General features: G+C 47.6%; 1 protein-coding gene across 1 annotated transcript in view; it reads right to left on the bottom strand.

Moving 5' to 3' along the window:
- RALGAPA2 (Ral GTPase activating protein catalytic subunit alpha 2) overlaps positions 1-21094 on the bottom strand; it is a 341673-nt gene that overhangs the window by 5474 nt on the left and 315105 nt on the right. The window contains exons 38-39 of the mRNA XM_027624203.2: positions 17705-17826; positions 1061-1100 (exon numbers count right to left, since the gene is read on the bottom strand). Of these exons, the coding sequence (XP_027480004.1) occupies positions 1096-1100; positions 17705-17826 (127 nt within the window). The 3' untranslated portion in view covers positions 1061-1095. The remainder of the gene's footprint in view (positions 1-1060; positions 1101-17704; positions 17827-21094) is intronic.

The following is a 21094-nucleotide window of genomic DNA, read 5'->3' as shown; positions in this document are numbered from 1 at the left end:
CACCCGGGCTGGTGGGGCTTGTTGCCTCCGGGGGCTCAAGGGAGTGGGCCCAGTGTGGAACAGTTCTGGGACTGGGCCAGAGCCGTGGCCGAGGGAAGAGAGGGTAGCTGGGCCGCCGGGTCAGCTTGCTGTGGCAGTGGCTGCTCGTCTGCCCTGCAGGTGGAGGAGGTGACGTGGTGGATGAACCCGAAAGTCTAGATGCCAACATTCCACCCTATGCACAGTTCCTGAGACCGTGACGGGCATCTGTACCACGCCTTCCTCTGTGGTGACACGGTTAATAAATGACAGCTCGCTGGTGTCCTCCCACATTATGACTGTGAACATCATCACCATCTGGTCTTCCTTCCACCTGTGAGCCCATGAGTCGGTGCAGCCAGGGCCACCCCCAGCCCACACGGCCACAAGGCGGCTCGGGGACGGGTCTGGACTTCAGAGCCATGGCGGAAAGGGGAGGCCCATGGAGGTCACACCTGCTGCAGCCAGCCTGCCCTCTGGGTCCTAAACTGCAGCTCATCCCCGGGTTCTTCACCCTCTGTGCTCCCCCAGCTTTTGTCTGCTCTTCCTCCCCCAGCTGTTCCATTCAGCAGCCCCCCAGACAACCTGCTCTCGCTGCACGGAGGCCTTGGAGCAGGCGCCCATTAAGGCGAGCGGTCAAAGGCCGGCCCAGCACGTGCCACATCTTATCAGCCCATCTCAAGATCCTGCTCCTCCTGGCTTGGGCAACAAAAAAGGGGGCGGCCCCGGGTCCACTGGCTCCCCATGGCCCTGCACACAAAAGGGCGGGCGACAAAGACATTTTCCGGGATGGCAGGTGTTGGTGTCGGATTCCGCCCGGAGTGCACGGGCAGAAGAAAGGCGAGGCTGGGTTTCCCCGGGCAGCACAGACATGCAGGGGCAGGAGTGTGGGCAGGGCCCCTCGGGAGGGAAGGTTGGAGTCTGCAGGCACTTGAGGGGACATTTCAGCACGGTGTTAGCCCTGGATGGAGGTGGGTTAGTGAATTCACGGACCCCTCCCCAAGAGCAGGGTGGCTGGGCAAACCCCAAGCATCAGTCTTACCTTGCTCAAACATCGCAATGAGACCTTTACATATTTTAATCTGAAAGGAAAGAACATGAAATTAAATGAATACAAGCCCAGCACACCCACAGCCCAACCTGATAATGAACACAGTGCTAATAATACATTTATTCCTCCACTGCCTGGGTGTTGTCACAGCTTTAGAGATCATTACGAACTGAAAATTCACTTAAAATTCTACTTGGCAGGACAGAATTCTAGCTGCCATCACATTTACAGACGTGAAATGAGAGAGACAATAGTGTTTCTAGGATGTGTTGTGTAGAAGCTGCTGGGAGCTCTACAGGCACAGGGCGGCACCGACCACCAGACCCCTCTCCTGTTGCCCCATATTTGCTGACTGATTTGGTCTAAAATACATCAAAGATTAAGAATGTTCAAGATGAGCATTCAGAATTCAATGGGTGACCTGAAAAAATACTTGCCAGGCTCTAAGTGTGCAAGTTTGCGCGCTTCTTCATTTCATTTCACAGGTTTCTGAGGTGTACACACTGTGTTAATTTAGTACTAGTGTCACCTGTGGTGTGACAGTCCCCAGGGAGGAGGCACGCAGCCTGTGGTGTAGAGGGCGGCCAGGAGGGGGACCCTGCAGTGGTGAAATCAGACGGCAAGCTCACCCTCCCTCCTAGAGCAGGAGGATCTCCGCAGACACGCTGACCCCGAGAGGGGATCTGAGTTTTACGGACTTGGTGACAGGTTTTCTTGATTCCCCCCACCCCTCCCACAGACAGTCTATTTCCTAGGTGCGTTTCCCTTAGCAAGTCCTCAGCCTCATTCTGCACCAGGCGTCGTAGCTCCTCACCCCAATCCCCACAGCGCTCCTGAATTCAGTGTCACTAGACCACCATCAAATCTGGACAAAGGACATTCATCAGTGACACGGACTGTTGTCTGCACGGCCACAGTTGTAAACTTGGATTGTCTGCTGACCCTGCCTGCCAAGGTTGGCATAGTGAGCAGGGCCAGTTTCTGAGATGGTGGTTCAGAAGGCTGTCAGAAGGACCGCTGACATAGTCTCAAGTGGGGCTCTCCAGAAGAAATGTGCACTTCCATGATCTAGTGAAAATTCATTCCCCCGCAGAATTACTTGGGGTTAGGAATTTCAGGATAAATAACTGATCGTGGATGATCAGTCTTACTTGATTTCCAACCACTGTCACCTGCTCCTTCTCTATACGTGGATAGTGCTCCAGACCACAGGAAGTTCTTGCGACTGTGTTGATTGCTGGTAACAGACTAGGATGTTTTCCATGGATCCTGGATAATGCGATGATCTAGATTTCCTGTTTTCTTCCAATGCACTGTGCTATAGCACCCCATTTCTTCTCATGGAAAATGGCAGACATACAGCATCTCTCCGCGGGTCTGTCTTCCTTGAGTTGGGGAGGCCCAGTTTTTCAGGGCACCATGCTGCCTACCCTCTCCAGTGTGAGCAAAGGGTCTCTTCATGAAGGGGCTCCTTGGCCTCCCTCCCCTGCAGCCCCTTCAGCGCTGGTTATGCTGGGCGTACCAAGAAAGCAGATGGCGCAGCTAACAATGGAGGACTTGTTTGTAATTGCTGATGAGGACTGGTTTGCTCCTCTCCCCAGTGCAACCCCAGATGCAGCCTGGTGTGGTGTGCTGGACCAAACAGAATGCCTCAGTAACTGCCAGTCCATGGGTGAGTTAAGGAGATGCAAAGACAGAGACAGTTGGGGGCTGCCTTAATTATTCCATGGGGCTCAAATGTCACTTGCCCTTGACACACAGGCAGTGCTTACCAAAGGGCGGGGGCCCACACTTGGAACAGAGGAGTAGGCTGTCAGCTTCCTGATACATCCCTGGGGGTGAGCGTGAGGTACCAACTAGCCTGGGCAGTGTTGGAAGGCACCAGAAGAGAGCACACGGGGCTTGGAGATGAGGGACAGGAAGAGAACAGGAGGCGCATGATGCTTAGGGGGGTGGGGGAGAGACACAGAGCATAATTATTTCATCTTTTCATCAACTGGGCACCTGAGGTGCGCCAGGTTCTGTTCCAGGCTCTTGGTTATAGCCGTGAATAAAGCAGATGAAGCTCTTGCCCGTGGGCCCTTTGGTGGAGGAGTAGCGGCATGCATTCTACAGAGTGATATCACCCCTTGGGGGCAAAAATATCTTATTTTTTACACATCGAAAGCCCCAATGTAGGTATGGTAAATAAAGAGACACACAGGATTTCTGGAGTGTTTCGGGGGGAGGAGACAAATGAGGAAATTGGTCGGAGGTCTTGGGGACCTCCGTGGTGGGGTGATTGTGAAAAAGAGCTCGAGCCACACTGGGTGGGAAAGTTAATATGTGCATTACATTCAAAGTTTTTCTTACATGTGAGTGGTGCTGGGACTTGGGGATAGGCTCCGCTCACGTCTAAGAGCAGCGGAGTGGGGCCCCTCTGGAGAGAACCCTCCCCGTGTTGGGTGACACCAAGGGGCTAAACTGCAGCCACTCAGGGGCTCTGAGTGGAAAATCCAGAAGCCACTCTTAGAGAAAGATGTCCTACTTCGTGGGCCTTGTGCAGCTTCTGGGCTACTCCGGATATCAACGAGGATTTGCTAAAACACAGGAAACAATAGTCTTGATCGGAGATGTGCTGTGTTCCACACAGCTCTGCCTCGGGGAGGCTTTTCAAGAACTGGTCGGTCTTTCTGTGGCATGTGTTCTGTGGCATGTGTTCTGTGGCAGGCCTCACTGGGAGAGTGGAAGAGCAAGGATTTGAACGGAGCTTCTTATCTCCGAAGAAAGGCTGCCATCCCGGTGGCGGGGATGACACTGGGCAGGGTCAGACAGGAAAAGTGGTTACTTCTCCCTGGGTCCTTGTTGCTTAACAGTCAGTGTGGAAAATGATTAACTTGTCCAAGATAATTAGGGAAGGGAATGATTTTGTGAGCTGGCATGGCTGAGGGAGAGAAACAGTGGATGGTGGTTCCAGCTTTAGGCGCACGCTAAGCATCCTCCCAGCAGGAAGGCGGACAGAGCGGGAGATCAGAGAGCTGTCTGGGCTATTCAGACCCCTTGGAATGGCTCTGAGGAAGGGAACAGGTGCAGCCGTGGACGGGGTAAGCCTACATGCTCAACTCAACACTGGCAACTCAAGACCAGTGGGAATTAGCCAGCTTAATTAACATTTCCAAATGGCCTAAGGATGGCTTCCAGTATTTCCAACCCAGCAGCAGTGGCTGTGTCCTGGCCCTGGCCCTGGCTCTGGACTTCCTCTTTTTGGTCATTGGTCTTGCCCATCAACTTTGGTTCTGAATCAGAAAGCTGGGACAGCTGGACCAACAGGCGGGCAGGCAGGCAGAGAGTGCTCGGGTCTTGTGCGCCCGCACGTGCATACACATCTGTACGGGGGCTAAGCAAGCAGGTGGAATGCTCATGAAGTCTTCTGGCATTCTTTTCTTTCCCTTCTACAACTATAATGTACTTGTATGGCTCTATGGCGAAACTGAACTAAACTATACCTTTAAGATTAATATCTTGGTTTCAACTTTTCTTGTCAGGCCCTCATGGAGACAGGTTTCTAGACCGTCTTGCTATCTCACAGAGCATGAATACAAAGATCTTAGTTTACATCTTAGCCGTGACAGGGCTGTTCGCTGTACCAGACTGAATTCACAGCTCAAAAAATGGCAAAACAGTACAGACATGTTTATAGCAGCAATATTCCTAATAGCCAAAAAGTAGGAATACCCTAAATGTCCATCAACTGATGAAGGGACAACCAGAATGTGGCCTACCCTTACACTGGAATATTTATTTGGCAATATAAGCTACCACACAGATGAACCCGAGGACATGCTGAGTGAAAGAAGCCAGTCACCAAAGACCACATACTGTGTGATGCCATTTATACAAAATGTCCAGAATAGGCAGATCTGGAGAAACAGAAAGTAGACTAGTGGTTGCCTGGGGCTGGGGGCGGGCAGTTAGGGGGGAGCGGGGATTGACTGCTAGCAGGTTTATGTTTTTCGTTTGTTTTAGGATGAATTAAAAAGTTCTAAAATTAGACTGTGATGATGGTTGCACCATCTTGTGACTATACTAAAGACGTCAAATTATATACTTTAAACGGATGAACTATATGGTAGGTGAATTATATCTCAATAATGCGTTTTGGAGAAAATGTCAAAAAAGAACAGAAGGTGATCTGGGCAGCACCACTGTTACTTCGATTCCAAAAGGGACACAACAGAAGTGGCTACAAGTTTTGGAAAAATCAGATCCCCCCGTGGGCGCCCAGGGAGGCAGGGGGACAGGGGCTCCTAGCGGAGGCCAGCAACAGCTCTCCTTCTGTGTCACCCCACACACTCTCAACCGTCCTCAGAGCAAAGAAAATGGGGCTGCCCCTTGGACCACACACTACTCTTCCCTTCAAGGTTCTCTCAGGTTTATCCTAACTTGAGTTCATCCGTGCTATAAACACCCGGAAGTGGCCTGGGGTGGCGAGGTGGGATTACAGTGTAATTCTCTGCAGGACACACTAGGATTCTGTGCGCCGCTTGGGACGACTTTTTATGTTCTCTAATAATCAACTGCGCAGGAAAACGTAGCAGTGACGTCTGTGGTGACTTGAGGGAAGACAGCGAGTTCCAGGTATCTGTCTGAGGTGTCTGAGAAAACATCAGAGAAGCAATGGGACTGTCTGGTTGTTTCACAGATGAAAGCTGCCCTGTTGCCTTCAGACACGAAAGAAGCAGTTTCCTTCCACAGTTAAGATGTTTTCTATATGTGAATTCTTTCTGTGGTGCTTCATTTGCCTTCTAAGGTAGACAAGACTTTGGTTAACTTTCAGTTACATTTCTCAGTTATCTGTGCCAAAGTGGGTGTGCATTTGCCACTGGACACACTGTAGAGGTCAGAAGTCCTATAAAATAGTCCTTTTTGCCTTTAGGGAGGAGCACTTTGCCTTTGCCTCAAAAGAAGGGCTCCCCCCACCACAAGCAGGCACCAAGAAGCAGGGGGTCTCTCCAGGCGGGCGACGAGTCTCATCTGGCTAAGCACCTGAGCCCTGGTCTCAACATGACCAGCCGCCTGATAATGAAAAAACCAACCCTCCTCAGTTCCCAAACTGCCAAAGAGATGAATCTTGCTCTGTGGAGGGCAGACTGTGGGGAAAGTGTGCAGTAATGTGATTTCTACACATAGGTAAAGAGCCTTTACTACTCGTCGATTGTTCTAGAGACTATTTTTCTCAGAGCAAAACAATGCCAAGGGACCTTAACTCTAGTATCCTAGCTCTTGTGGATCATTGCGAGTCCTTTTATGTGTCTTCAAACAATGTTCTGTGAACCCGGGATGGTGATCAACCATGATTCTTCATGCCAGGCCATGGGAACGGTTCCTGACCACTGGATTCTGGTGTGAGTCCAGGGGTTGGGGGAGGGGGAGTCTTAAGCAGGTGAGGGATGTACAACTGCAGGCCAAAGTTCTGCCCCATCTCTTTTTCACCTTCTTCCTCTGACCACACAAACCTTCCCCAACAAGAGGTGGGTGTCACCATGCTCCCCTCACCTGTACAGTCCCAGTTAGGGGCTGCATTCTGTGGCACTGGGGGCCCTCTAGCAGCCCCATGGAGAATGTTCAGGGGGAACATCTCTTGGATCACAGCATGCATTCATTAGTCAACATGTATTCTGTGCCTGCTCTGTAGTAGGGGATGGGAATACATGGGGAACAAAATCTTATCTAACTGGTCTTCCTCCCGTCCCTCCCCTGGAATATCCTCCCCGCAGGAGTCAGAGTGATCTTCTTAATCAAGAATCATATCATGTGACCCCACTGCTTAACACCCTCCAGGAGCTGCCCAGCTCATGATCTTTCCCTAGGCCTGTGAGGCTGTTCTGACCTTCCTCCTCCTCCTCGCCCCCTTGCTTGCTCTACCCTAATCACGCTGGGCACCTCACTGTTCCTCAGATGTGTCAGAAAAGCACCAGCCTCAGGGCCTTTGCATTTGCTCTTCCCTCTGCCTGGAGTGCTTTCCCCCAAGATTTAAATGGCTCACTCCCTCACTTCCTTCAAGCCTCTCTTCAAATGTCACCTTCTCAGTGAGGACTTCCCTAACCCCCATTTTATTTACTTTTTTTCCAAAGATTTTATTAGAGAGAGAGTGTGTGTGTGAGCGCATGAGTGGGGGTAGGGGCAGAGGGAGAGGGAGAAGCAGACTCCTCACTGGGCAGGGAGCCCGATGCAGGGCTAGGTCCCAGGACCCTAAGATCATGACCTGAGCTGAAGGCAGACGCTTAACCCACTGACCCACCCAGCCGCTCTCCAGGCGCTCTCTGTCCCCCATTTTAAAGGGCACCCCACAGCTCCTGACAGGAGACCAGCGTCTTTCTCACCCATCTGAAAGACAAGCCTCAGGGAGGGTAGAACTGCTGTTTTGCCCATTTCTATACCTTCCCTATTAGTGTGTGGTAAATATTTATGGAATGAATGCCTGAAGGCCCCAGCCTTTGTGGGGCTTATGTGATGATGTTCCAACGAGTGAAGCCACAGTTCCCATCTACTTAGGCTGTACCAAAGGTACGTGTGTGTCCCCAGGACTTGAGTTGGACTGAGTTTTAATATCTAAATATGGCCTCTGGCAAGTCACCAGCTTTAGGTAATTGGAATAAAGAGCAGAGTCAGCATAGTGGCCAGAGGAGTCCCATTTCTGGCTTCTTCCTTTCTTCTCTGTGGTCATCCCTTCTCTCTGGGACTGTCGCCCTGACTGTCACCCTGACTGTTGCCCTGATGTCGCCAACATCCGCTGGTCAGGAGAGCCTGGACTCAGAATGCTGCATGCCCAGATGTTACAGAGGACTCCGCTGTTAACCAGAGTTGGGCTGTTTCTCTAGCTGCTTCTCTGAGCCCTGGGGACAGAGCTAGCGAGCAGGGTTTCCCTAACTACCACGAACGGGCTCTGGGACGTGAACCAGCTGCAGGGTCTGCCCGGACGTATCTCAGCAGCCGTGGCAGGAGAACCTGCACTCCGTGGTTTTGCCTGAGATCAGGGAGGGGGAACAGGACCCTGCAATGCAAGTCCTGGAAGGCCTGTAGCAGATTCCTCACCCTCAGGCAATCTCAAGGTCAGACGACCTTGCAGGAGAGAAGAGACAGGCTGGGTGACTGTGTAGGCCGAGGACGCTGCCACAGGTAACGGCTGAGCACTGGGGGGTCGGGGGTAGGGGGAGGAACGCCAGAGGGGTCTGGTGTGGGGACACAGGCAGGGGGATGTGTCCTCTATGCATCTGGGATTTTATTGTCTCATATTCCTAAAGTGGCCAAAAAATAGGGTTTTGCCTTTTCTTTCTTTCTTTACACTCTTTAGAGATGCTGTGAGGTTTCTTCTGTGCTGAGAAATGAATTTTGGCCATGTCAATGCTGTAAATCTGTTATTTTATTTTTAAACAAAGTTGACTGGCATGTTTCCTATTTTTTAGGGATTTTTTTCTCCCTGGCCTTTTGAGGGCCTTTGAAGGTTAATTGGAGAAAAGTAACTAGCTTTTCTCTTTATTATTCTATGCAGAGGTTTACTTCCTGGTCATCATTACATAGCCTTCCGGAAAAGGATAGTATAAAATATTCTTTCTTTTTTCCATCAGTAGACTTAAATGCTTAATAAGAGAGCTTCCATTTGGCCTCTGCTTTGGTTTAGTTGTTGCTAAATAGAAATTCAAGCAAAACCATGGAGTTTTCCAGGAGCCTACCCTACCGGCTTGTGTTTGCACCTGTTCCACCTGTTAGAACCAGGAGAACACGATGGTCACAGCCAGAGTTCACAAGGAACGTGAACATGGGGTGTTGGAAAGCTCCAGGTTCTTCTGAATCAAATCCTCAAGGTTATTTGAAATAAGCATTAATTAAGAGTCATTTCCAAAAATTGTCTCTGAGAAAAATTCTCGGTACCTGCCAGCCATCTCTTGGCAACTGCGAAAGTGTCACGGGAACTGTAATTAGCAGTTAGGCAGGGAGGAAGATGCCACTTGCATTTAAAACCATTAGGACTGAGAAATCAGAACTAAACTGAAGACGGCATTTCACAGAAAAAGCAGCATCTTCAAGTTCTTCCGAAGGAACAATTTAAATGTGATGTCAATACTTTAGAATGAATAATCTTGGGTCCCTTCCTTTTCTGGGAATCTGTGAACACCCCCAACCTCTGTACCAGCCCCAGGGGCAGGAGGGTCCCCACATGGCCTCTGAAAGGAGTCATTTCTTCCTCTGTGCTCTTCCCACATTGACTGTCCCTTATATTCTTCTTCTTGTCCACGGCCTTCCAGTTCTCAGACATCTCAATTCTTAGCCAATGTGCGAAAGTTGAAAATTGACTGGCAGGAGACTTAGCAGTGTATCTAATACATATTAGGTAAGTTTCCCGTCTCTTCCAGGCTCACAAGGCAGATGGCACAGCCTCATATCAGGGAAATCCCAACCCAACTGACCCAAACCATTGGCTCACTGTATCTTTCTTTCTTTCTTTGAACTGTATCTTTTTAATATGTGGTGATGGTTTGGAGGTAACTCATCTGGGCTTACTCATAAGTAGCCATGTTTTAGTGATTCATGAATATCTGCTCTTCCCTAACAAGACTGCAAGCTCCAGAAGGGTAGGGGAGACATTGAAAGTGAAGCTTTCGGAGCCTTCGTGTTCCCTTAAGGTGCCCAGCACAGTGCCAAGGTCGGGGGAGGGCAGGGCCAACTCAGAGATGGCCCCATGGGACAGGGAGTACCATCTTTTCCTATTGGAACAAATGTCTGTCTCCTCTCTTTCTTCCCCCTCCCTGAGTGGACACTGAGGGGAATAAAAGCATTTTAAGAGGGAAAAAGGGACGAAGAAGCATGAAGCAACATCTGGTGCTAAACAGGGCAATGAAGAATTCTCTTTAAAACCCACAATTCTGTTTGTGGAAGTATCCCGCATCACATTTCAGTTATTCAAACTGCATTATGCGGTCTGTGGAGTACCCAGGCCCTGGCTTCCCCTGCCTTTCTCACACCAGACTTTGGTCATATTCCTTATCTCCGGTCCACTTTCACTAGGAAACTGGGAAGGAAGGGGGCCTCTGAACACAATCACAGGAGTTCGTGCTGCCTCTGCCTCAGGCCCAATACACATCTGTGGCCTGGCTACAAGCAACAGCCTGGATCTTTCTATTCACATTTCTATTGTATTCCTATTGCATATGTTTTAAGAAAGAAGTTACATGTGTTATTCTCTAAAGAATTTACTGCCCATTATAGATAGAACACACACGTGTGTGCACGTGTACACACACACACACACACACACGATTTACATAGGCTAAGAAAAACCAAGATAGAAGTAATGACAAGTTAAATGGCACTAAAATGAGGACTTAAGCATTACAGAGATGACTTGACAGTGGTTCTCAGTCCTGCCTGCATAATAGAATGCCCTCAGGAGTTTTTTAAAAGAAAGTCCTCATGCCCAGGTCACACCCCAGACCAATATATGCACCTCTCTGGTGGAGGGTCATGCAGGGATTTGCAGGTGGTCCAGTGTGCAGCTGGAGCCAGCACCACTGGGCTTGGCTGATGGGATTATGGGTGGTTTAAAGAAATCCTATGGATGCCTTATCCCCTTTTCAAGAAGAATACATTTTTAGTTTTAAAAAATATGTCATTAGGGGGGCCTGGGTGGCTCAGTCGGTTGATCGTCCGACTCAGTCAGTTAAGCATCCAACTCTTGATTTTGGCTCAGGTCATGATCTCAAGGTTGTGAGACCGAGCCCCATGTTGGGCTCCACGCCCAGCAGGGAGTCTGCTTGAGATTCTCTTTCCCTCTCCCTCTGCCCCCTCCTCTAAAATAAATAGTTAAATCTTAAAAAAATATGTCATATGCAAAGGGGGTCAGAATTGAGCTGGTTATGTGGATAGGAAGATTTGGATTGGCTCTTCGAGGGACTAACTGGGATGGAAGAACTGAGTGTTCTCAGTTTGCAGGCCACGTGGCAACACTCATTTGGCTACAGCCAAGTGTTCCGAGGGTGTCGAGTGGAGGTGGCCCTGAGGTCTTGAATAGACAGTGAAATAAGAGAATGTGTATTTAAGGGAAACTGCTAGATGATCTAAATGGAGTTCTGAGCTTTCATCCAGGTCTTTAACATCAATAAAAAGTCAGCAGCCACGGCTCTGATGAAGGGGGTTGTCCCCACAGGGTGAGCGCTGGAATGGCATTTCCACAGCAGGGGTCCCTGGCCTGCTCTCCCCTTCTAGGAGACAGGCCAATGGGCAGACAGCAGTGTATTCCAGGATGAGAAAGGAAGAATCGGGAGGCACATGTTCTAAGAGGAAGGTCGAAGGAAGATGGGCTGGAAGAGGCAGAGGGTTGCATGGGATGGAGTGAGGAGAAACACGGGCATGACAGCCCCACAAACACCAGCTGAGGGGGCCCTATGTGCCAGGCACTGTGCTCATCTCTTTACACATATTAACTTGCTGAATCTTTATGAACACCCTTTAAGGAAAGTTCTTATTAGACCCATTTTACAGAATCAGACTGAGCCACAGAGTGACAGGTAACTTGGCTGAGGCCACATGCTGGAACACAGAAGACTCCAGCTAACTGGCTGCAGAACCCAGCCTTCTCAGGGGAATCCCACCTCCTTGCATGGAGCCTCCAAGGCAGCTGGGGAGGCTTGTGCCAGGTAGAAGTTTCTGGCCGGCGTTGAGCAAGGAGGACAGGAAGACAGTAGAATCTGAGAGACTGAGGTGGCTGTATGTGAGGACGAAAAGCAAAAGAAGGCAAGCCTGGGCTGCATTAATGAGGAAGGAAAATTTGCAAACCCTGGCAATGGCGTATAAAGGATTAAAGATTTGCTGATGGCTACTGGCATCTGCCTTTATTCCAGGGTTTGGAAGCAGTGTGTGGGTGCATGGGCTCTGGGCCCAGGTCCTGGCTGTGTTCCTAGCACCCCCAGAATATCAGAAGCCCCTCTAGGTCTTGGGATGGTCTGCCTGAACCTTTGGGGCCTGACGTAGCCAGGGCATGTGGAAGCCTCTGATGCATGCGTTCATTACATGAAGTCAGAGTATATTCTGGGCTTCCCTTCCCTCATCCGTTCCATGTGGTTGGTTAGCAATGGGAATGAGAGGACTTCTGGAAGGGTTTTGCAGCCACAACTACGACGCCGCCCCACAGACTGGCACAACGACATGGGTATGCTGGCCAGTGAAGTTATAAACAGTTACCCGAGTAACCAATAACCACAGCATCGTATACTAATAGTTCCGGTAATCTGAGTTTCTGCTGTTTACATTTCCAGGACTATCACTTTCCCAGACTTCATTCTTATCTTATGAAGACTTTTTGAAGAACAACAATGAGGAAGGCAAAGCTTTCCTGAACAGGCTATGTAGGAAAAACACTGATATAGTATTGCTTCTCTCCTCTCAGAGAGGCGACAGGGGTGTCGGACATTGAAAAACTCTTATAAGTGGCTGGCTAGGAACTCTGTGACCAATGTAACTGACAGCCAATGTCTGGTGGCAGCTTACCAAGTAGGGGATGGTGGTAACCATCTGAGTCTTGGATGATGTCACTCACACCTGACTCCACTTTGGGAAGAAAAGAGAGTGTGGCACAAGGGGTGAGGGCCCCACTGCCAACTTGCCCCTGGTCTTCAGTTGTCCCTTCATGGCCTGGTCTTCAGCCCACTCAAAATCCATGTCAAGGGGTGAGGCTTGATATCTCCTGAAGCTTCCTCGAACATTCTACGATGTTCTTTGCTGGTTTCAGCAAATTTATGAGGAGGGTGAATATATAAGTGCTATCAATTAAAACCTTATGAAGAACACTTTAACATGGAGGGAGGAATGGAGGAAGGAGAGCAGAGAGAGATGGAATGAATCTGTAACATGACCACCCTCAATGAATGGGGAAAATCTGTCATCTTTGGGGGGTTATAGTTAGAGGCCACCTCGTGCAGTGTCTGGGGATCAACCTGATTGCTATCTGCCAGCAAACTGGCCACGTTGGGATCAGCGTGCAGAAGGGCAAGCCTACAACATCCCGGCACACGTGAGCACTGTGCATGGTTCAGGGCTCCAGCAAATTAAAGTGGGGTGTAGCTTTACTCCTCTTGTAAAAGGCTGGTGGGTTATAAAAGGGCTTTGTGTAGCATCGAGCTGCCAGATTCACTTTGCGACCAGTACACCTGCAGTCTTATGAGGGTCACCAGAATGACCCAGTGATACCAGGCAGTCTTCTGATAGTTTCAATGAACTTAATTTGATTTTGTTGTAGGGGAAAATTACAGGAGTCTTTTTTATCAGGTAGGTAAGCATGATAATCCTTTCCAAGAGGACACCCGTGCACATCGTGAGCGTGATCGATGAAAGCTTACGGTTTTGTGCAAGAGTCTCGGTGGCAGAAGCATCCTAAGACCGACTCAGACTAATCTGGGTTAAGCTCCAAATATGACCTACATTAAAAGTGGCAGAATCTGGTGGAGCCTAGTGAGGAATTTCCTCCCACTTGTTCTAAATCCTGGAAACTTTACCATCTAGCCTATCATGAAGGAGAAGTATTTCTGACCATATCTTGGAGAAATCAAATGTGTTTATGTAGGGCTCACAAATAAACAAAGATTTGTGCTCCCTCTGCTGGTTCTCCACAGCAATATTAAAGTAGAAGGGAACCAAAAACAGTGTTGGCATGTTCAGCAAACAGTTGATTTGCGTATACTGAGAACAACTCGTTTAATTTGGTTTGGGACATTCTTTGGGGAAAAAAATCAATCTTTATGAGGGTCTGACCAAGGCACTTGGAAATTCTTAAAATTAGATATTAAATTAGACATACCTGTGGTCCTCCACTACCAAATTGCTAGCTGTGACTGTAGCAGTGATTTGGGGATTCATTTATCAGCAGACACAAGTGGATTCCTCCAAGGTTTTAAGGTCCAGACACAACCTTTAAAGTAGTTCGGGGTGGGGGGAATCTCGAGTTCAAGCTCAAATTTCTTTTTTTCTCCTCTTGTTTATAAGACCAGCTTCCGAAAAGTAAAGATTTATACTATTTATATCCTTTCCGATAATGTCAAACATTAGACTTGATTTTCCAAATCATTAGCATGCCGAAGAATGACCTCATGGTGAACAGATGCACTTGGCTGTGAGCTGCAGTGATTACATCAGCCCCGCCCAGCAGTCGAGGGCGCCCATTCCAGTTAACCCTTTGAAGGCCTCTCTGTCAGCCCCCCTTCCTTGGAAACATGCATGAAAACACAAGCTGAGTCCCTCACCCCAGCATGCGTGTGTGTTAAATGTATGTATATACATGCATAAACATATACATGTATGTAAACACACACACACACACACACGTGTGTGTGTGTGTTAATTGCAGCCAATATTTTCACTACTGGCTATCTTTTAGAAATTGCTGGCCAAAAGGGAAGGAATCAAAAGGAACACAAACTACAGGGCTAAGAAAAAGGCAACTCAAACACCTATTATACACTGGGTATTATTACCAGTACAGGTAGTGGACGGGATAGGTATGAGGTAGGTGGTATTTTAAAATAACATTTTCTGACTGGGAAAAAAAAATTTTTTTAAATCTCCTTTTAAAAAGCTGAGTACCCACATATAAGCCTAACAATCAAAGATGCTATATCCTCATCGGTGGCTGACAGTGAATCATGAGGAGAAGTTCATGTATGTGGCCGGTGTGCCCCTCTATGGCTTCCTTGGGTGGCAAGTAACAGCACTGGGGCGGGGGGAGGGGGGCGCCTGCGGAGAAGGCATTTTCCAACATCAGCATCTTTGGGCACGAGCCCCTTCCAATGAGCACATTTCTTACTTATGCATAGGACTCCGAGGCTGATATTATAGGTCCTCCCTCTAGAAATGGGGGCTGCTTGCTGCTACAAATACAGTGTGGAAGGAATACCAGGTTCAGGTTATTCTCCCTCTGCATTACCAACAAAGCCCCTTGCAGCGAGGATACAAAGAAAACCTGGGAGCCCCTAATTCCTTGGATTGTGCATATGCATGTGAGCAGGAGCCCAAGGCCCCGCTTTGATGGCACTGCTGGCCGAGATGGTCTGATTGGGTCCTAAGTGCACTGTGGGGGCTTAAGCCGCTCAGGGTCAATTTTTCCAGTTGGCTTGCTGCTTGGAAGAGCAGAGTCCACCTCTGTTTCTTAGTTTAAGCTAGCTGGCTCATCTGGGTTTGACTGTGCTTGTCCCAAGAAAATAGGACTAACACTGAAGAAATGAAAAAATGTTTTCCTTTGTAAAGGTGGTAACAGGCCGGGATAGGGATTCCTTAAAAGCAAAACTGGCAGAGAAAGGAGGGGAGGATGTGCTTCTGAAAATGTGCCCACTTATGGTCTGGAAATGCTCTGCCCTCACTGCATGGCTCCCCAATTTCAGTCCACATCAAGTTCCTTTCTAGTTCCTTCCTAATCTTTGTTGTGGGCATATATGCAAAGTGGTGATAGAGAACACGATGCTCAGACTTAAAATCGCATTCATGCACTGGCGCGATATGTGTACCAAAAATTTTATCACTTGACATTGAACGCCCTAAACCCTGAACATTGTGAAATGTCATCCGGATAAGAATTTGGAAAGAGGAAGACCAGCATTTGTCTTGATACCTCATCTTCGGTTTCACATTCCCTTTGCATCGGTTCCAGTGCCCCCTCATGAGCTATCAGACCCTTATCTGCTAAGTGACTTCGGCAGATGTGATGCTCCTGAAGAAGCCAGTTGGTCACTGCCTCCAAATAGCAGGTCTTGGAAAACCCAAATCACTTTTGGAGACTCACTTAAGATGTTACCAACACACTAGCTCATTTGAGTTGATTTAAGTAATTGTGAACTTGTGGGAAAGATCAAATTAATTTATACAGATGCTAAAGTATGCACAGGAAACAAAGTTCATCAATATTTGTTTCAGGAACATCTTAATCCGGAACCTTAAGAATGTGACAGCTAAGGAATGTCAATATCTAGTTATTATTTAATTTCTTCTAATTTTAAGAAACAAAAAGCTTTCTCATGAGTTAAAAAAAAAACAAACACAAAACCCTCGCACAGAAAAATTAAGCCCCAGTACCTCATGAGGATGAGAAAGAGGTGAATGAGATCTTTAAAAAAATTAGCTTTGCTACGGATCCTTCATGTTCTTTCATGTACACACTAGAAATGATTTTAGACCTCTAAGCCAGAGTGGTGTGAAATCTTCATTTCCCTTGAAACCGATTTTTTTTTTTTTTTTTGGTTTTAGATAGAATGTTGGCAGAGTGTATAAAAGAATTCAATTCACAGCTGTTCTACTTTTTTTTTTTAATGTAAGAAACATTAATCAAAGCTTTAAGTTATAAGCTTTCTCATGTTGTTTAGTATTCCAGTTCAACAAAGATCAATAGAGGCCATCCCCGTGTTTCTTGACGCCTCCCCAGGAAGCAGAGGCGTGATTATGTAAATCACACAGTTCCTGCACCCCGGCCAGCTTGCTTATCTCTCAGGCCTTCTGCCTGCAGCTCCTGGCTCCCTGAGCAAGTGCAAGCCTCCCCCTCTTATCTCCCAACAAAGCTCGGAGAGGCAAGGATCGAAGCCAGCGATGTTAAACAATGATGCATGGCTGATTGTATTTGTGAGTGATTCATTTCACTGAATTTAATTTTTTTCACTTTGTGTGTAAGATATTTGTTAACAAGTCAGAATCGGAGAAGTAAGGCGGTGTTCAGAGACAACTGACACAGGTTAGAAATCTATTAAGCATGCTAACAGTTGTGTCTACACCGGTGGAAGAAGAGGGAAGCCCTTCATTGAGAATTTCAACATGCATTGACTAAATATCCCATTTACTCTCTGAAAGGCAATTAATCTGTAATTACATGCAGAAATTCACAAGTAATTCTATTCTTTGGGAAAAAAAACCCACAGTAATCATATAATCAGTTTAAGTGGTAGTACCCATTTTTTTTTTCAAATTGGAAATATAAAAAGAGTAAAACCTAAAAACAAGGACATTCATGGAAATTTCTGAAATTTTCCATTGGCGTAATAAGTGAAAATGATTGAAAGCCAGTTACTAAACAGGTTCCACGCCAGGTGCTGCTCTGGTCGGCAGCTTGTCCATGTGACACAGACCACTCCAGAAAGAAAGCGTGCCCGCCGCTCTGCTGTAATGATGGACCAGGGGACACTGTCCTTCCATTTCTCCTGCATTAATCCCTGACCCGAGTATCTCAGCAGCATAATCCCCATTTAGCATTAGTAGCAACGGCTTCGACTGTGAGGAAGACTTTTTTGATAAGTAAGCACTGATTCGGGCATTGCTTTTAAGCAACATATTCCCAGCTCAGCAAGAAACCCACACTCCTGAATGAACCGGAGCACATTACTGAGAAAAAGTTCATTAACCTTGCTAGTTTCGGGGGTTAACAGGATAGCTGAAGAAAAGCACTGAGTGAACAGCTCGGATACAAAACAAATTAAAATGAATGTCATCATTCCTTTTGATATTCATTAGTTGATTCAGAGGGAGAATGCTCTTCTTAAATTTGCAAGCATTTATCTGTGAAAAACAGGTGTACATCTGCTGCTCGAGTGCGTCCTAAGCGCGGGAGGGCAGAATAATGCAGACACTCACCCGTTCCGCCGAGGGAGGGGCTGGGCGAGGGAGAAAATACTTGGGCGGCGAAATCCTCAAACGTCATGACTTCTCGGTGGTTCTGAATTATTGCTTCGAGGTACAGAGCTCGCTCTTCGTAGCTGTGGTCACCGGTCAAGGAAGCAAGTGCACGTGTGGAATGACATGCATAACAATGACACAGTTCACTGTGGTTTGAATACAGTTATGCAACTTTTACGTGTGTTGGTGGTGGGCGGGATGGTACCTTACAAGTCTGTTACCCATCCTCCCAGGGAATTAAATATGAGTTATAATTAATGGTAAGATTCTGATATTGAGACCTAAGTTTCTCTTAGACTTCGGTTACATCCAACACCAGTATTCCTGAAAAATATGTACATCAATGGTTACAGAATCACAGCAAACGATCCTTAAGCTTGATCCAAACAAACGAAAACAGAGGCACTGGTTGTGGTGGCATCTCTTTCCACTGTGGGACAGTGTCAGACCTTTCCTTCCCAGGTCAGCAGATAGAACGTTCTTCTCAGTCTCCTAGAGAATGAATTGACACTTGGAGCAGGAATTGGTGGTACATTAAAAAAAAAAAAAAAAAAAAAAAGTGAGACAATGCACGTCCCAGGGAAGAGGGAAGGCCAGGAAGATATGCTCTGAAGGGGCCCCAGTGCCTCCAGCCAGGATAGGCGAGAGCATGAGAAAATAGGAGCTAATAAGTGAGAGACTCTAGCAGAGAATGCACAATGCAATTTAAAAAAGAAAAGACTATTGCCTTTTAATTAAAACTGCAGTCTGGAACACACACATTCAAATGTGTAATCAAAAACCAGTCACCAATAAAACTTACAAGCGTAACACGCTGAAGCAACTTTCCAGCTGTCTTAATAGGACCCCTGCGTGTGGCAGCCTTTCACAGGGCAGAAAGCAAATCTTCCCCTTTTGTGTATGGCTTCTGTTTCCTCAGAAGGTGAATCATGCACTTCCAATAACAGGATAACATCAGAACAATTCGACAGCGGATGGAGGCACTGCACGTATGACTTTATGAATTAACACTTGGGGAAGTCGGTGTGACGTCCCATTTTCCCCTTCCTAGTTATCAATGCCAAAGTTAAAAGACGTGTTTTAGTCATTTTGACAATCATGCTAATTCTCCAGGAACACAGGGAACGCGATCACCATCAATCAGTTTATTATTTGCTGCTCTGGAAGAGCAAAAGTAATTTCTAGCATTTCTCACTGGATTTTAAAACTATCTTTCCAAAATGACCTCTTCACAAATAAAAGTTGGTAAAAACTATGCTTTTCCAATTAGCTGTTGGTAGTAAGCATGTGACTGAAGATCGGAAAATATTTTTCTCTTTTCTTTTGTCAAAGGATGCACACAGATTTCCCCATGCAGGCCCTTCCTCTTCCTCCTCCTTTAATTATAGTCAGAGAAGGAGTTTTTACACCATGAGACCAGAGGCATCCTGGGGCTGTGCTGGCCAACGCCGTAGCTGTGAGCCGCATGTGGTTATCTAAATCTAAATTTAAATTAATTAAGCCGAAAAAATAGCAATTCCGTTCCTGGGTCCCACTAGCTGTATTTCAAGCATGAGCTGGGGTTACTGTGCTGGATAGCATGGACGGAGAGCACGCCCTTTGTCGTAGAAAGAGCTACTAGGCAGCTGGCTTCCCAAACTTCTCTTTAGGCTTGCTCTAGGCAACTTTAAAAAAGCAAAATGCCTTTGAGGGTGTCAAAAGCAGCCCCGCTGATGGATTCACAGTGCATTATGTTACATAGACGGTCACCACAGCCGAAGGCCTGGGCGGTGGGGCCCTGAACTGGCTTCTCGAATGCAGGCTGAACTCCTGGTGACTCACCCCGATGAACAAACAGGCTGCCAAACTTCCACAGTGAGAGGCGTCCTCTCAGGCCCAATTCTAGAGGGACCCACTAATGCCATTCACGTCTCATTATGAACACGCTTATTCTGCACAGCACTTGGCTGTCGCGCGGCTCGGCCCTCCGTGCACAGCCCCAGCAAGCCGCTGGTCCAGGGAACAGCAGGACGTTAGGCCTGAGTGGCCGTCTGGCGAACAGGCACTCTGACACTAAGCTGGCACGTGCTGGCCCAGCAGGGGCCGAGCGAGGCGTGACAAATTACTCAAAGAGCTGAGCTAAACTTATGGCTGACAACCACCTGAGCCTTAGGACAGCCGTGGCCCGCTGTCAACGCACAATTCATAGCTCCCCCTTTCAGACCGCAGTCTGCTTGAGGGCCCGGGTTAGAGCCGGCGCGGCCCTCTAAAGACCTGTCATGCTCTGCCTAGAATGGTCCTGCTGTTTGCTGAAAGGCCCCATTGCGCCCAACACATCCACATACAGGGCTCGGGACAATGGTGAACAAAATAGAAGTGCGGATGCATTTTGCTAAATATGCTCTGGAAGCCACATATCTGGAAGAGTGGCTGCTATGTTAATCGAGCTCACAGGCAACCCTACAAAGAGATGCCATGTATAATACCACGTAAACGGACCTCAGACAGCAGCCCATCATCCTCATCCGGGAGGACACTAGCCAATTCGTAAGCTTGTCCTTGTCAAGCCTGAGAAATCTGGGCCCCTAAGAGCAAGTCCAGCACTAGAGTTACAGGGGGGTGATAATCAAGTTTTGAGATTCTCTGGCTCAATGAATATTTATGGTCTGACTCCTAAAACAAGGCACTATGGGAGACAGCACAAAAAGATGCTTCCAGAACCAGATACTAGAGGAGGAAGTGTTTACCTCATAGAAGATTCCCCATCTTGCATTCACGCCCCCAACTGTCACACGTAGCACACTCTCCCCCACCCCCAGGCTGGTCCTATGCTGTCACAGGAGCGTTAACAGCGCTAAACTGGGTGTTGTCATTTAGACAAACATCCATTAGGGACTGCAGGGAGACCAGGAGATCACCAAATGCATTTTACCTCGCGACCCACGCCAGGGCATGTAAACACCATGACAAAAAGAAAACAAACACCACCCCGATCCTGGCAGTGTTTAGAAACAGAGAAGGAGCTCAGGGTGCCAAAAATCATTTCTTTTAGTAGCTTTAAAACACGTAGCTCTGGGATTTAACGGAATGTATTAGAACTACTAGCTAGGGCAATTAGGAGCGGTATCACCTGACATTTTCTTACCTAACTTCTTTAGGGCTTCAGTGCTGATTGTTTTATATATTAAAAAAAGGCATTTATAAGTTAGACATTAAAATGCTTCTAAGGTTCTTCTCATGCATAAGACATGTTAAGACATGAACCAAATGCTGTAATAATGCCAGGCAGTGGATGGTCAGTGCCTCTGGCTGAAGGCAGGTGGCTGAAGGGGCACCTGGTCACAAATTCAATACCTGTTTTGATACTGG

The sequence above is a fragment of the Zalophus californianus genome, chromosome 8 (genome assembly GCF_009762305.2).
Source record: "Zalophus californianus isolate mZalCal1 chromosome 8, mZalCal1.pri.v2, whole genome shotgun sequence".
NCBI classification, from domain to species: Eukaryota; Metazoa; Chordata; class Mammalia; order Carnivora; family Otariidae; genus Zalophus; species Zalophus californianus.
Note: the sequence above shows the minus strand (reverse complement) of the source record. Positions and strands in the feature narration are given on the sequence as shown.